Source organism: Coregonus clupeaformis, unplaced genomic scaffold (assembly GCF_020615455.1).
Source record: "Coregonus clupeaformis isolate EN_2021a unplaced genomic scaffold, ASM2061545v1 scaf1683, whole genome shotgun sequence".
NCBI classification, from domain to species: domain Eukaryota; kingdom Metazoa; phylum Chordata; class Actinopteri; order Salmoniformes; family Salmonidae; genus Coregonus; species Coregonus clupeaformis.
The window spans coordinates 70,181-87,865 of NW_025535137.1; the positions used below are offsets into that span (position 1 = coordinate 70,181).

A 17,685-nucleotide genomic window follows, 5' to 3' on the forward strand; every position below is an offset into this window, starting at 1 on the left:
TATGGCCGATGAGCACCGATACGTTTGATCTATAATTTATCTTCATATGACAAGGATTGAAAAGGATTCGCCAGTAGATTGTTGACGTGATTCATGATGATGACTGCTTGTCTAGCTTGCTAGCTAAGATTTTGAAAGTATGATGTTGACATGATCAGTCCAATCAAAGCTACGGTAGATATAATGTGATTTGACATCATTTTATCTGTGACAAATGACCTTGAGTCTTCTTGGATGGGCACTTCTAATGTAAATCTATGGCAGCACCCAAGGGGACATGAACTGCCTAGCTCTCCCTGTAGATTATGCGGTGACGTAGTGTCCCCGTGAGTGACAGAACACTGAGCCAATCACAGGGCAACTAGAGAACATTACCAACCCCTACGCTCCGTATTTTCCGCTGGCTGCCCCACCACCACAGAAAGCACTGAGCTAGGCTGAAACACCTGCATTTTGGAGCTGCCTTACTCAAAAAAGCAAGAAAGAGACCATGTTTGTATGCAGCTTTATTCACTGATATGTGACACTAATTAATGCCAAAATAACATGCAAAATGGGCAACAGGTGGGGCTCAAAACAGGTGGGGCTCTGAATGACGGGTGGGGCTCTGAATGACGGGTGGGGCTCTGAATGACGGGTGGGGCTCTGAATGACGGGTGGGGCTCTGAATGACGGGTGGGGCTCTGAATGACGGGTGAATGACTGCCTCTGGTTATGACGCTGTCCTGAAAGACTTGGCGAAGACCAACAATGGAGTGGAGGGTTGGTATCGAACATTTTCGGCTAATCTTGGCGCTACCCACCTAGGGCTGTGGCGGTCATGACTTTTTATAGCTACTGTTTACAGGCCTCCTGGGCCATATACAGCGTTCCTCTCTGAGTTTCCTGAATTCCTATCAGACCTTGTAGTCATAGCAGATCATATTCTAATTTTTGGTGATTTTAATATTCACATGGAGAAGTCCACAGACCCACTCCAAAAGTCTTTCGGAGCCATTATCGACTCAGTGGGTTTTGTCCAACATGTCTCTGGACCTACTCACTGCCACAGTCATACTCTGGACCTAGTTTTGTCCCATGGAATAAATGTTGTAGATCTTAATGTTTTTCCACAAAATCCTGGACTATCGGACCACCATTTTATTACATTTGCAATCGCAACAAATAATCTGCTCAGACCCCAACCAAGGAGCATCAAAAGTCGTGCTATAAATTCTCAAACAACACAAAAATTCATTGATGCCCTTCCAGACTCCTTCTGCCTACCCAAGGACGTCAGAGGACAAAAATCAGTTAACCACTTAACTGAGGAACTCAATTTAACCTTGCGCAATACCCTAGATGCAGTTGCACCCCTAAAAACGAAAAACATTTGTCATAAGAAACTAGCTCCCTGGTATACAGAAAATACCCGAGCTTTGAAGCAAGCTTCCAGGAAATTGGAACGGAAATGGCGCCACACCAAACTGGAAGTCTTCCGACTAGCTTGGAAAGACAGTACCGTGCAGTACCGAAGAGCCCTCACTGCTGCTCGATCATCCTACTTTTCCAACTTAATTGAGGAAAATAAGAACAATCCAAAATTTCTTTTTGATACTGTTGCAAAGCTAACTAAAAAGCAGCATTCCCCAAGAGAGGATGGCTTTCACTTCAGCAGTGATAAATTCATGAACTTCTTTGAGGAAAAGATCATGACCATTAGAAAGCAAATTACGGACTCCTCTTTGAATCTGCGTATTCCTCCAGGGCTTAGCTGTCCTGGATCTGCACAGCTCTGCGAGGGCCTGGGATCGGGAGAGACACTTAAGTGTTTTAGTACTATATCTCTTGACACAATGATGAAAATAATCATGGCCTCTAAACCTTCAAGCTGCATACTGGATCCTATTCCTACTAAACTGCTGAAGGAGCTGCTTCCTGTGCTTGGCCCTCCTATGTTGAACATAATAAACAGCTCTCTATCCACCGGATGTGTACCAAACTCACTAAAAGTGGCAGTGATAAAGCCTCTCTTGAAAAAGCCAAACCTTGACCCGGAAAATATAAAAAACTATCGGCCTATATCGAATCTTCCATTCCTCTCAAAAATTTTAGAAAAAGCTGTTGCGCAGCAACTCACTGCCTTTCTGAAGACAAACAATGTATACGAAATGCTTCAGTCTGGTTTTAGACCCCATCATAGCACTGAGACTGCACTTGTGAAGGTGGTAAATGACCTTTTAATGGCGTCAGACCGAGGCTCTGCATCTGTCCTCGTGCTACTAGACCTTAGTGCTGCCTTTGACACCATCGATCACCACATTCTTTTGGAGAGACTGGAAACCCAAATTGGTCTACACGGACAAGTTCTGGCCTGGTTTAGATCCTACCTGTCGGAAAGATATCAGTTTGTCTCTGTGAATGGTCTGTCCTCCGACAAATCAACTGTACATTTCGGTGTTCCTCAAGGTTCCGTTTTAGGACCACTATTGTTTTCACTATATATTTTACCTCTTGGGGATGTTATTCGAAAACATAATGTTAACTTTCACTGCTATGCGGATGACACACAGCTGTACATTTCAATGAAACATGGTGAAGCCCCCAAAATTGCCCTCGCTAGAAGCCTGTGTTTCAGACATAAGGAAGTGGATGGCTGAAAACTTTTACTTTTAAACTCGGACAAAACAGAGATGCTTGTTCTAGGTCCCAAGAAACAAAGAGATCTTCTGTTAAATCTGACAATTCATCTAGATGGTTGTAAAGTCGTCTCAAATAAAACTGTGAAGGACCTCGGTGTTACTCTTGACCCTGATCTCTCTTTTGACGAACATATCAAGACTGTTTCAAGGACAGCTTTTTTCCATCTACGTAACATTGCAAAAATCAGAAATTTTCTGTCCAAAAATGATGCAGAAAAATTAATCCATGCATTTGTTACTTCTAGGTTAGACTACTGCAATGCTCTATTTTCCGGCTACCCGGATAAAGCACTAAATAAACTTCAGTTAGTGCTAAATACGGCTGCTAGAATCCTGACTAGAACCAAGAAATTTGATCATATTACTCCAGTGCTAGCTTCCCTACACTGGCTTCCTGTTAAGGCAAGGGCTGATTTCAAGGTTTTACTGTTAACCTATAAAGCGTTACATGGGCTTGCTCCTACCTATCTTTCCGAGTTGGTCCTGCCGTACATACCAATACGTACGCTACGGTCACAAGACGCAGGCCTCCTAATTGTCCCTAGAATTTCTAAGCAAACAGCGGGAGGCAGGGCTTTCTCCTATAGATCTCCATTTTTATGGAACAGTCTGCCTACCCATGTGAGAGACGCAGACTCGGTCTCAACCTTTAAGTCTTTACTGAAGACTTATCTCTTCAGTAGGTCATATGATTGAGTGTAGTCTGGCCCAGGAGTGTGAAGGTGAACGGAAAGGCTGGAGCAACGAACAGCCCTTGCTGTCTCTGCCGGGCCGGTTCCCCTCTCCACTGGGGTTCTCTGCCTCTAACCCTGTTGCAGGGGCTGAGTCACTGGCTTGCTGGTGCTCTTTCATGCCGTCCCTGGGAGGGGTGCGTCACTTGAGTGGGTTGAGTTACTGACGTGATCTTCCTGTCTGGGTTGGCGCCCCCCTTGGTTTGTGCTGTGGTGGAGACCTCTGTGGGCTATACTCGGCCTTGTCTCAGGATTGTAAGTTGGTGGTTGGGGATATCCCTCTAGTGGTGCGGGGGCTGTGCTTTGGCGGAGTGGGTGGGGTTATATCCTTCCTGTTTGGCCCTGTCCGGGGTTTCTTCGGATGGGGCCACAGTGTCTCCGGACCGCTCCTGTCTCAGCCTCCAGTATTTATGCTGCAGTAGTTTATGTGTCGGGGGGCTGGGGTTAGTTGGTTATACCTGGAGTACTTCTCCTGTCTTATCCAGTGTCCTGTGTGAATTTAAGTATGCTCTCTCTCTAATTCTCTCGTTCTCTCTTTCTCTCTGAGAACCTGAGCCCCTAGGACCATACGTCAGGACTACCGGGCATGATGACACCTTGCTGTCCCCAGTCCGCCTGGCCTTGCTGCTATTCCAGTTTCAACTGTTCTGCCTGCGGCTACGAAACCCCCTACCTGTCCCAGACCTGCTGTTTTCAACTCTTTAATGATCGGCTATGAAAAGCCAACTGAGAGACCTGAGCCCCAGGACCATACGTCGGGACTACCGGCCGTGGTGACTCCTTGCTGTCCCCAGTCCGCCTGGCCTTGCTGCTATTCCAGTTTCAACTGTTCTGCCTGCGGTTATGGAACCCCTACCTGTCCCAGACCTGCTGTTTTCAACTCTTAATGATCGGCTATGAAAAGCCAACTGAGATTTATTCCTGATTATTATTTGACCATGCTTGTCACTTATGAACATTTTTGAACATCTTGGCATGGTTCTGTTATAATCTCCACCCGGCACAGCCAGAAGAGGACTGGCCACCCCTCATAGCCTGGTTCCTCTCTAGGTTTCTTCCTAGGCTTTCGCCTTTCTAGGGAGTTTTTCCTAGCCACCGTGCTTCTACACCTGCATTACTAGCTGTTTGGGGTTTTAGGCTGGGTTTCTGTACAGCACTTCGAGATATTAGCTGATGTAAGAAGGGCTATATAAAATAAAATTGATTGATTGATTGATTCTTCTGCCGGTGATTGGTCAAGCAAATAACTGCCTGTCTCACAGTAATTGACCGTTAATTAACATAAACACATTTAGCATCTCCTGGCTTCCACACATAGCCTACAATTTATATAGTCCTAGGGTACAATTTTCTGCCCATATGAACAAATGTATATAGGCCATGCCATACAATTTTCTGCCCATTTGAATGAATTTATATATGGGCGATAACAATATTTATAGCCATACATGACTTCATGAAAAGCAGTAAACATACACATTTAATAAGACTCATGAACACAATCATGCAATAGTTGACATACACAACATTGTTTCACGCAATAGGCTACAGCTGGCGTCAACGCTTCCCCAGCGCTTCACATCTTCCCCCCCCTGGGAAACTCGACGTATTGTAGCCGTCACGCAGAGGAAAGAGTAGCGGAGGAAGGACTTCACTTCTGCTGCAGTGTTCGCTGTAAAATGTTACGCGTTGTGGCTGTGCTTCAGTTCTGGGGTTGTGTTCTGTGCTTCGGTTCTGGGGTTGTGTTCTGTGCTTCGGTTCTGGGGTTGTGTTCTGTGCTTCAGTTCTGGGGTTGTGTTCTGTGCTTCGGTTCTGGGGTTGTGTTCTGTGCTTCAGTTCTGGGGTTGTGTTCTGTGCTTCGGTTCTGGGGTTGTGTTCTGTGGTTCAGTTGTGTTCTCTCCTTGTGCCTCGGCCTCTGCCCTCTCTGTGTCCATGTATGCCTGGACAGACCTCCACAGGGCTCGGATGTTCCCCTCTCGAACCCCCGACGCCCCTCTCCTCTCTATTAGCTCCAGGAAGAAGGTGTCCTCTGAGAAGATGGGCTTGGTGAACACCTGGAGCAGGTATCTGTTTAGAGGGAATGAGAAGAGAGGAAAACATAGGTTAGATATATTGGGTAGCCTCGACCTCAGTCAGTCATTAAAAAGGACGCTGGGTGTTTCACTTCCTTGAAGGTAATGGCACCATAGTCTCACCGAGACCAAGATTTTGATCATCAATAGAAAATATTTCAAAAAGGAGATGTTGGTGTAGTTTTGAGACTAATGATTGGTCTCTATACTCTGTGTGTTGTGTTGAAGCAGAGCAGGAGACATACTGCGGTCTCATCAGAGGTGAAATAAAGTACTATATTGAAAACCATGACAGTCCATGAGGCACACTAGCATTTGACACCTATAGGCTAGCTATTGAATCTGGTACCTTTTCCTCTGTGTGTCTGTAGTCTGACAGGAGGCGTCAGTCTGGGCCTGGCGCAGGTCTGTGTCCAGGAGGATGCCATGCTGAGACAGCATCTGGGGTCGTAACCTGCGTCCTCCATCTCCCGCTGCTTACCCACCTGCCATAGGACAGACACAGGGGTCAATGAGCACAGTGGTAGTAGACATTACGCTTTGACTTCCTGCCACAGGACAGACACACGGGGTCAATGAGCACAGTGGTAGTGGACATTACGCTTGACTTCCTGCCACAGGACAGACACAGGGTCAATGAGCACAGTGGTAGTAGACATAACGCTTGACTTCCTGCCATAGGACAGACACAGGGGTCAATGAGCACAGTGGTAGTAGACATTACGCTTGACTTCCTGCCATAGGACAGACACAGGGGTCAATGAGCACAGTGGTAGTAGACATTACGCTTGACTTCCTGCCACAGGACAGACACAGGGGTCAATGAGCACAGTGGTAGTAGACATAACGCTTGACTTCCTGCCACAGGACAGACACAGGGGTCAATGAGCACAGTGGTAGTAGACATTACGCTTGACTTCCTGCCACAGGACAGACACCGGGGTCAATGAGCACAGTGGTAGTGGACATTACGCTTGACTTCCTGCCATAGGACAGACACAGGGGTCAATGAGCACAGTGGTAGTAGACATTACGCTTGACTTCCTGCCACAGGACAGACACCGGGGTCAATGAGCACAGTGGTAGTGGACATTACGCTTGACTTCCTGCCATAGGACAGACACAGGGGTCAATGAGCACAGTGGTAGTGGACATTACGCTTGACTTCCTGCCACAGGACAGACACAGGGGTCAATGAGCACAGTGGTAGTAGACATAACGCTTGACTTCCTGCCATAGGACAGACACAGGGGTCAATGAGCACAGTGGTAGTAGACATTACGCTTGACTTCCTGCCATAGGACAGACACAGGGGTCAATGAGCACAGTGGTAGTAGACATTACGCTTGACTTCCTGCCACAGGACAGACACAGGGGTCAATGAGCACAGTGGTAGTAGACATAACGCTTGACTTCCTGCCACAGGACAGACACAGGGGTCAATGAGCACAGTGGTAGTAGACATAACGCTTGACTTCCTGCCCGACTAGGATGCGCAGGCGTTGCATCAACCAATGGTCGCGTGCCACGTCATCCATTGTGCAGTCGGGCGTCAGATGGCTACGTCATATGATGTGGTTTAGCTGATATGTTAAATACCTATCAAGGTGCTGTAAGATCTGGCATGTGTTACAGGAGGGGGTCGCAGTTCCGGAGCGACCCACTAGGTGTCATCCTCCGACAACCTTAGGCACCTCCTCATTCACAGTCTGGACTAATCAGTATCCTATTGGTGTCACCTGTGTCTACCTGTTCACCTGTGTCTACCTGTTCACCTGTGTCTACCTGTTCACCTGTGTCTACCTGTTCACCTGTGTCTACCTGTTCACCTGTGTCTCCCTGTTCACCTGTGTCTCCCTGTTCACCTGGGTCTACCTGTTCACCTGGGTCTACCTGTTCACCTGTGTCTACCTGTTCACCTGTGTCTACCTGTTCACCTGTGTCTACCTGTTCACCTGTGTCTCCCTGTTCACCTGTGTATTTACACCCTCACTTCCCTGTGTTCCCTTGCTCAGTTTTCTCTGCTAGTTTCTCGATGCCAAAACAGTACTAATCAGTGTCTGATCGCGAGACGTATGTACAGGTGCTTGAGAAGTGTTCTCCCTGTTTTCATTGTCGTTGTCAGTCGTAGTTAGTATTTCGTACGTTTGCCGTCGGCCTGTTTTTGGAGACCAATTTGCTCCTCCTTTATTTTAATGGTGACAAGTCCGTTATTTTGTACCCTGGCTTTGGGACCACCAGTAAAGATCCTTGTTTCACCATCTCTGCCTACTGCCTACGGTCTATCCTGCACCGCACCTGGGTCACACCTCTCACCGACCCTTACTGCCTACTGCCTACTGTCTATCCTGCACCGCACCTGGGTCACACCTCTCACCGACCCTTACTGCCTACTGCCTACTGTCTATCCTGCACCGCACCTGGGTCACACCTCTCACCGACCCTTACTGCCTACTGTCTTTCCTGCACTGCACCTGGGTCACACCTCTCACCGACCCTTACTGCCTACTGCCTACTGTCTATCCTGCACCGCACCTGGGTCACACCTCTCACCGACCCTTACAGGCATGTGTCTGCAATGTAGTCGGGAGGAACTCCAACAACAACAACAACAACAACAACATACTAATAGTGTTGAAACGTGCTACAACTTCCTACTTCCACAAAACAACTTAACAGTAGATACACGGCAGGGCTACAGATGGCTGCTTGGGTTCATGCATTTGAATGATACAAATGTACTGCATGGGTCATCTCACACAGGCATTTCAGTCACAAGTGAGAGAGTGACAGAGTGACATGATTGACAGTGTGACATGATTGACAGTGTGACATGATTGACAGAGTGACATGATTGACAGAGTGACATGATTGACAGAGTGACATGATTGACAGAGTGACATGATTGACAGAGTGACATGATTCAGTGTGACATGATTGAGAAAGTGACATGCGTGAGTGAAGGAGATTTCTATTATGAAAAGCGCTATAAAAAAGTTTAATAAATGATTTATAATTATTAGGTGCAATCAATCTGGTAATAGCTCCACCTTGCCCTCTGATAGGCTGGGTGGAAGTTTTCACCATATTGCTTCTACCAATCCAATCCTCTCAGATCTTCACAAGTGCATAGGGTCTAGGGGTCCATTTGGGATGAGCCATTGAGTGAGTGAGCGCTATGGTGACCGAGTGAGACAAACCTCCGTGTAGTAGGCAGGCGGCGGAGAGAAGAAGTGGACTCCCGCCTGACCCAGGGTCTGTGCTGTGGACACTATGTCCTGTGTGTACAAGCCAATGTGCTGGATCCCTGGTCCTCTGTGCTGCTCCAGGAAGGTATCCACCTGGTTCCTGCCTGAAACAGACACCATTCAGGCACACAGACAGAGATAGACAAGATTCAGGTCTTGGCAGGTGGTAATTCATTAAAATAAATAAAAAATAGGTGATGGGTAAATGCATAGGCTCTTTCTGTCCATCCATCGATTCCTCACAGCATCTCTCCTAACTAGAGGTTGACATGAGAACAGGACTCCAGCGGGGTGTTGCGGGTCCAGGACTCCAGCGGGGGTGTTGCGGGTCCAGGACTCCAGCGGGGGTGTTGCGGGTCCAGGACTCCAGCGGGGGTGTTGCGGGGGTGTTGCGGGTCCAGGACTCCAGCGGGGGTGTTGCGGGTCCAGGACTCCAGCGGGGGGTGTTGCGGGTCCAGGACTCCAGCGGGGGTGTTGCGGGTCCAGGACTCCAGCGGGGGGTGTTGCGGGTCCAGGACTCCAGCGGGGGTGTTGCGGGTCCCGTGGGATTCTGGCAGGAATGGGAGTGATGTTCTAGATTGATGTTTGGGACAGGATCAACAGTCTACAGGAACCGGCAGTACAGGAATAGTTATGAACTTTGCAGAGGGTCGCTGGTTCAAGCCCAGGTAGAGGGACGGAAGCAACACTGTTACACGGAGACCGGGACAAGCGGCTTGAAATCGGCACAGCTGCTCTACTCCCAACAACTTTACCATCAAGCCCAATTGTTCGCGTATTTAACTAAACCCGCACCGTCTGAGGTGAAGAGTGAAACAAAAATCGATTGACTTGCGCTGTACTTGCCGCTCAGGTGTTATCCAACTATAGGTCATTGGCGCCCGGGGAACAGTGACAGGACAGGAATGAATTTTCCCTCCCATGTCAACCTCTACTCCTAACCTCCTCAAACCCCGTTAAAGAAGAGGGGAGGGACCTTTGACCTTCTCTTTCAAAACAGGTTAGTGAAGGCAAAGAGAGGATTTGAGGAACCGTGGAAAGACAAATAATAGCCATGAGCGGTATAACCCTTTGAAGGTAATGACCTTGTTCAGGCAGCGACTCTGCAATGACAAACTTGCAGTCCGGTTCTTTCTTATCTGTGAAGGGAAGCTTGATTCCTGTTTCACTGCATTTCCAGTACTCCATGGCTGTGAGACGCAGTCCAATGCCCTCCTGGTTCAGAACATAGCCCTCGTCCACATCCTCATTCCTGCTCAGGGAAACAGATAGGTAATCAATTTCTTTATTGTCCCAGGTGGGACATTTGTAAACAGACAAAACAACAACCCTTACAGAAAGAGCATCTATTTTTCTTCATTGTTGATCCCATAGAAATCCTATTAAATTAGTATTAAAATGCCTAATTCTACGGTTTATCCTTATAGCGTAGCCTGGGCACCAAACTGGTTTGTGCCATCATTCCACTCCTTGTCATATGTTTGGCTTTATGACACACGGAGTGGCATCGCAGAACTAACAGGTCTGGTGCCCAACCCAAACAACCGTTCTATACTCACAATAACTTACAGTACATTCGGAGCACATTCACTGCATCAGATTGTATTGAGATGCATGATCAATAATCATCTAACAATTCATCATTTTCAATTGTAGAACCATAAAAAAAAAGGCCCACTTAACCTGTCAATGAAGAACCTCTGAAAGCCAAAGTGCCTCTCATACCACCTCATCACTTGAGGTGTGCACCGTCTTGGGCAAGCGTAGGTGATGTGATCAAAGTGAGTGATTGGACAAGAGTCTGTACTCTTAGCCAATGGTGTGCAATTGTCCGTCACGTTTTCAACCTCCTGAAAGCCGGGTAAGAAGTCCCCCTTGTATTTACTCGTGTCAATGAGCGTGTGGTTCACATTTCCCATGATTGACTTGACGACAGAGTAGGTGACAAGCCCCTTCTCGTCACACACCTCTGTAGGGGGCACCAGGAAATCGCAGCCAAGGTTGCGAAGGGACTTGAATGACCTCTCCACATCCTCTACTTCGAAACAGACGTTAGACGCGGTATCAACGGAATAGTGTGGGTGGACATCGTAGAGACATGTCGAATCCTTATCGTTCTTTTCCCCGGTTTGAATGTTGTCAGTCCATCCCGGTTCCGATTCTGAAGGAGAATTCCCTCTCTTGCTCGATAGCGTTTCTCCATTCAATTGAAGAGGGGACAGGTTTGGTCTTTCATTGACGACGAAAACTGCCGCTCCTTTCCTGAAAGCCAACTGTTTTGACTTCTCCGTCAGCCTCGCAACAAATAAATTAAACTTAAATTTAGAAACAAGTTCATACGCTATTTTATCCACGTTTGTAACGTGGAGTGAAATGTGATGCAACCGGCTCAAGTGGGCTGCCATTTTGTTATGACGTCAAATTGGGGGGGGTGTGTCACCGAAAAGAAAAATACTTTCAATATAATAATATGCCATTTAGCAGACGCTTTTATCCAGAGCGACTTACAGTCACGTGTGCATACATTTTTACGTATGGGTGGCACCGGGGATCGAACCCACTACCCTGGAGTTACAAGCGCCATGCTTTACCAATTGAGCTACAGAGGACCACAATATGGTCCAGCTGAGACATCATCTCTCAGAGCAGTCATCCCTCAGGGTCTCTATGCCCGATAGGGTCCAGCTGAGACATCATCTCTCAGAGCAGTCATCCCTCAGGGTCTCTATGCCCGATAGGGTCCACCTGAGACGTCATCTCTCAGAGCAGTCATCCCTCAGGGTCTCTATGCCCGATAGGGTCCAGCTGAGACATCATCTCTCAGAGCAGTCATCCCTCAGGGTCTCTATGCCCGATAGGGTCCACCTGAGACGTCATCTCTCAGAGCAGTCATCCCTCAGGGTCTCTATGCCCGATAGGGTCCACCTGAGACGTCATCTCTCAGAGGAGTCATCCCTCAGGGTCTCTATGCCCGATAGGGTCCAACTGAGACATCATCTCTCAGAGGAGTCATCCCTCAGGGTCTCTATGCCCGATAGGGTCCAACTGAGACATCATCTCTCAGAGGAGTCATCCCTCAGGGTCACTATGCTGCCCCCTACTGGTAGGTCATCTCTCAGTGCATCTACGAGGAGAAGTGGGGATTTCGAAAGGAGTCTTTTAATACTAGAAGTGCTGGAATTCCATAACCACTGGAACCGCGATGACATGATATTTACATTTTTATTATTTCAAATATTAAATAATAAATAATACATTGTAAAATTTAGGATTTTTTAAATAAGTGAAGGTAGCTAACGTTTGCTCGCATTTACATTTACGAAAAACGTAACGTTCCATACATGGCTGCCTGTAGGTAGAGTTCCATACATGGCTGCCTGTAGGTAGAGTTCCATACATGGCTGCCTGGAGGTAGAGTTCCATACATGGCTGCCTGTAGGTAGAGTTCCATACATGGCTGCCTGGAGGTAGAGTTCCATACATGGCTGCCTGTAGGTAGAGTTCCATACATGGCTGCCTGTAGGTAGAGTTCCATACATGGCTGCCTGTAGGTAGAGTTCCATACATGGCTGCCTGGAGGTAGAGTTCCATACATGGCTGCCTGTAGGTAGAGTTCCATACATGGCTGCCTGTAGGTAGAGTTCCAACATGGCTGCCTGTAGGTAGAGTTCCATACATGGCTGCCTGGAGGTAGAGTTCCATACATGGCTGCCTGGAGGTAGAGTTCCATACATGGCTGCCTGGAGGTAGAGTTCCATACATGGCTGCCTGGAGGTAGAGTTCCATACATGGCTGCCTGTAGGTAGAGTTCCATACATGGCTGCCTGTAGGTAGAGTTCCATACATGGCTGCCTGTAGGTAGAGTTCCATACATGGCTGCCTGGAGGTAGAGTTCCATACATGGCTGCCTGTAGGTAGAGTTCCATACATGGCTGCCTGGAGGTAGAGTTCCATACATGGCTGCCTGGAGGTAGAGTTCCATACATGGCTGCCTGGAGGTAGAGTTCCATACATGGCTGCCTGTAGGTAGAGTTCCAACATGGCTGCCTGTAGGTAGAGTTCCATACATGGCTGCCTGGAGGTAGAGTTCCATACATGGCTGCCTGGAGGTAGAGTTCCATACATGGCTGCCTGGAGGTAGAGTTCCATACATGGCTGCCTGTAGGTAGAGTTCCATACATGGCTGCCTGTAGGTAGAGTTCCATACATGGCTGCCTGGAGGTAGAGTTCCATACATGGCTGCCTGGAGGTAGAGTTCCATACATGGCTGCCTGTAGGTAGAGTTCCATACATGGCTGCCTGGAGGTAGAGTTCCATACATGGCTGCCTGTAGGTAGAGTTCCATACATGGCTGCCTGGAGGTAGAGTTCCATACATGGCTGCCTGTAGGTAGAGTTCCATACATGGCTGCCTGTAGGTAGAGTTCCATACATGGCTGCCTGGAGGTAGAGTTCCATACATGGCTGCCTGGAGGTGAGAGTTCCATACATGGCTGCCTGGAGGTAGAGTTCCATACATGGCTGCCTGTAGGTAGAGTTCCATACATGGCTGCCTGTAGGTAGAGTTCCATACATGGCTGCCTGTAGGTAGAGTTCCATACATGGCTGCCTGGAGGTAAAGTTCCATACATGGCTGCCTGTAGGTAGAGTTCCATACATGGCTGCCTGTAGGTAGAGTTCCATACATGGCTGCCTGTAGGTAGAGTTCCATACATGGCTGCCTGTAGGTAGAGTTCCATACATGGCTGCCTGTAGGTAAAGTTCCATACATGGCTGCCTGGAGGTAGAGTTCCATACATGGCTGCCTGTAGGTAGAGTTCCATACATGGCTGCCTGGAGGTAGAGTTCCATACATGGCTGCCTGTAGGTAGAGTTCCATACATGGCTGCCTGGAGGTAAAGTTCCATACATGGCTGCCTGTAGGTAGAGTTCCATACATGGCTGCCTGGAGGTAGAGTTCCATACATGGCTGCCTGTAGGTAGAGTTCCATACATGGCTGCCTGGAGGTAGAGTTCCATACATGGCTGCCTGTAGGTAGAGTTCCATACATGGCTGCCTGGAGGTAGAGTTCCATACATGGCTGCCTGGAGGTAGAGTTCCATACATGGCTGCCTGTAGGTAGAGTTCCATACATGGCTGCCTGGAGGTAGAGTTCCATACATGGCTGCCTGGAGGTAGAGTTCCATACATGGCTGCCTGGAGGTAGAGTTCCATACATGGCTGCCTGGAGGTAGAGTTCCATACATGGCTGCCTGTAGGTAAAGTTCCATACATGGCTGCCTGTAGGTAGAGTTCCATACATGGCTGCCTGTAGGTAAAGTTCCATACATGGCTGCCTGGAGGTAGAGTTCCATACATGGCTGCCTGTAGGTAGAGTTCCATACATGGCTGCCTGTAGGTAGAGTTCCATACATGGCTGCCTGGAGGTAGAGTTCCACACATGGCTGCCTGTAGGTAGAGTTCCATACATGGCTGCCTGGAGGTAGAGTTCCATACATGGCTGCCTGTAGGTAGAGTTCCATACATGGCTGCCTGTAGGTAGAGTTCCATACATGGCTGCCTGGAGGTAGAGTTCCATACATGGCTGCCTGTAGGTAGAGTTCCATACATGGCTGCCTGTAGGTAGAGTTCCATACATGGCTGCCTGGAGGTAGAGTTCCATACATGGCTGCCTGTAGGTAGAGTTCCATACATGGCTGCCTGTAGGTAGAGTTCCATACATGGCTGCCTGTAGGTAGAGTTCCATACATGGCTGCCTGTAGGTAGAGTTCCATACATGGCTGCCTGTAGGTAGAGTTTGTGATGTCACGAGAGGCTGTGTCCTGGAGGGACGTTACATCCCCCTGAGATGGCTGCAAACCCAGACAGCTATGGCTCCATCTGCTGGTATGGTCGGGAACTCCAACCCTCTATGGCCAATCTTCCCACGCAGCTGAAACCAATCAGGAGCTGATGAGCTGAAGGTTTGTTGAAGGGAAGAGACACGGTCTCCAAGCTGGGCTCTCTGGAGGACAAGAGTGCTGCACGTCCACTTCCATGAGGAATATAAGGATTTGGAGATACTTACCTTTGGGAAATACTCACCTTTGGATATATGCACCTGTGGAAATACGTGTGGGACATTTGGAAGGACGTTTTGCTGGGTTGGCCACTAGCTGCAACGTGGAATACAGTAAGGCTGGGGAAAAGTTATTTGAGCGAGGGAGAGTTATGATTTTGGATGTGGAAGAGACATCCCTGAACTGTTAACCCTTAAGAGCCACCCGAGAACAGAATTGTGTTATAATTTCGTTAGTTTCCCAAGACCTTTAATAAAATCCTTGTTTTGGTTGAACCTGGTCTCCTTGCACTACTTGAGCAATCCCGCTGAAAGCTGTGTAGCCTCTCGTGACATCACAGATGGTGGAGAATACGGGCACGCTCAAGCGTTAATAGTGCATGTCAGAGGAGGATACCGAAGGTTTGATCACCCAGTTTTCCAAGTTGGCCGTAGGCTCCCCGCCCCGACTGAAATGGAGGACATATTGAAAGCCCTTGTTGCTGGCCAGCAAGCCCAGATGCAAGCAAACGTGGCTCTCTTGGAGGAGCAAAAGAAAGCCAACCTTCTGAAGGCAGAGGAATTGCAGTTGCAGAGACAGAGGGTTGTCCAAAATACCCGCCCAATAAAGGCAAGTGACTTTATATCTAAGATGGGAGCTACCGATGACATTGAGGCATACCTGCATGCATTTGAGGCCACGGCCACTAGGGAAGCCTGGCCCAAGCAACAGTGGGTTGGTCTGTTAGCCCCCTTTCTAACCGGGGAATCGCTGAATGCTGTCCGGGACCTGGGCCCTGACCAGGTTACTGACTATGATGCCCTGAAGTCTGAGATCCTCAGCAGATATGGACTCACAAAGTTTGGTATGGCCCAGCGCTTTCACAGTTGGACCTTCCAACCAGACCAACCTCCTCGGGCGCAGATGCATGAACTTGTCCGAATCGCAAGGAAATGGCTGGATCCGCAGAGGAATACAGCAGCGGCGGTGGTGGAGGCCGTTGTGGTGGATCGTTACCTCACGCGCCCTGCCTTATGAGGCAAAACGGTTCATCAGTCAACAGGCCTTGACCACGGCTGATCTGACCGTGGAAGCTGTGGAAAAGTACCAGGCCACAGCGGAGATGCTGAATGCTTCCCGAAAAGACCCCAGGAGTGCGGCCCCACCACAAATGGGAAGAACCCGTCCAAAGGACCCCAAGGTCTCGAACCCAGCCACGTCAGGACTTATCCCGGCTCCAGGGGGAGCCAGAAACCAGACGGGTCCAAGAAGAGTACACCAGGAGGGGGAACTCGACAGTGTTACCGGTGTGGGGAGATGGGACATATCTCCTGGCAGTGTGGGAAACCAGCCGATGAACCTATGCCCACTGCGGAGTCCTCCAGCTCAGCACCCACACACCGTTTTGCCTCGCTCTTGGGAGTCGTAGATGGCGGCCCAGATCGACCCCCACCTGCCCGGTAACTGTGAATCACCATGATGTGGAGGCCTTACTGGATTCTGGTAGCCGGGCCACCCTGGTGCGTAAGGATTTGGTGGGCCCAACGTGTCTGACCCTGGGGAAAGTCCTCCCAGTTTCCTGTGTCCATGGGGACACCAGAGAATACCCCATTACTGAACTTACAATGACCAGCACACGGGGAACCATACACACGCACGGCGGGGGTGGTTGATTCCCTCCCGTCCCTGTCCTAATTGGACGAGACTGCCCAGCCTTTTACCCACTCTGGAGAGAGTCTCAGGAGAGGATAACCCGAGTACCTCGGAAACGGAGAGGCAAGACTCATCCTGGGAAGGCTCCGGTGCAATCCTCCGAGTTACTCACTCCCGCCCGGGCTCTGATAGGGATGGCAGGTGCCCAGACCGACACCGAGACTGGTCCGGATACGGGAGAAGAGAACGCAGCCCAGGAAAGTGCTCCGTTCTCCAGTGAAGAAGACGTCCCAGGCACCCAAGAGCTTCCCCCTCTCACAGGCCAGTATGGTACGGCTCAATTACAAGATCCTACTCTTGCAAATGCCTTAAGAAATGTGCAGGTATTAGAAGGTGTAGTGTTAGGTGATAAGACAACCCCTACTTACCCCCATTTCGAGTAAACCGGGGGGTTAGTATATCAGATAGTCAAGAAAAATGAGGAAGTGCATGAACAGCTCCTCGTGCCACAGCCCTATCGGGCCACAGTACTCAACCTAGCCCACACACACCCGCTAGGGGCCCACTTGGGGGTAGAGAAGACTAAGGAAAGAATCATGCAACGTTTCTTTTGGCCAGGAGTACACAAAGAGATAGAGAACTACTGCCGTAGTTGCCCTGAGTGTCAGCAGGTTGCGCCAAAGCCCACATATAGAAACCCGCTCATTCCCTTGCCCATTATCGAAACTCCTTTTGAGAGGATTGGATTAGACATAGTCGGGCCCTTACCGAAAAGTGCCAGGGGACATCAATACATTCTGGTCATTCTGGACTATGCGTCCCGGTACCCGGAGGCCATTCCGCTGAGGAAGGCTACATCCAGACAAATCGCCAAGGAGCTGTTCCGTCTCTCAACTAGTCTGGGAATCCCAAAAGAGATATTGACGGACCAAGGGACTCCATTCATGTCCAGGGTGATGAAAGAACTCTGTGCTTTACTGAAAATCAAACAGCTGAGAACCTCGGTCTACCACCCCCAGACAGATGGCCTAGTCGAACGTTTTAACAAAACACTAAAATCCATGCTGCGGAAGCGGTAGGGGAAGATGGGCGCAACTGGGATCAGCTGTTACCATACATATTATTTGCGGTGAGAGAGGTACCTCAGTCTTCTACTGGTTTTTCACCCTTTGAGCTCTTGCTTTCCTACAGACCCAGAGGACTGCTCGACATCGCCAAGGAGGCCTGGGAGGAGCAGCCATGCCAACAGCGGACACTGATCG

The 17,685-nt window shown here is 49.0% G+C and overlaps 1 protein-coding gene across 1 annotated transcript; it reads right to left on the reverse strand.

The window, feature by feature from the left end:
* Positions 1–4,665: 4,665 nt before the first annotated feature.
* LOC123487385 (4-hydroxyphenylpyruvate dioxygenase-like protein) lies at positions 4,666–11,137 on the reverse strand. The gene is given in 6 exon segments (XM_045218613.1): positions 4,666–5,479; positions 5,834–5,927; positions 5,930–5,969; positions 8,685–8,836; positions 9,818–9,984; positions 10,416–11,137. Coding segments are annotated over 6 exon segments (1,410 nt in total). The 3' UTR covers positions 4,666–5,244.
* Between the last annotated feature and the right edge of the window lie 6,548 nt (positions 11,138–17,685).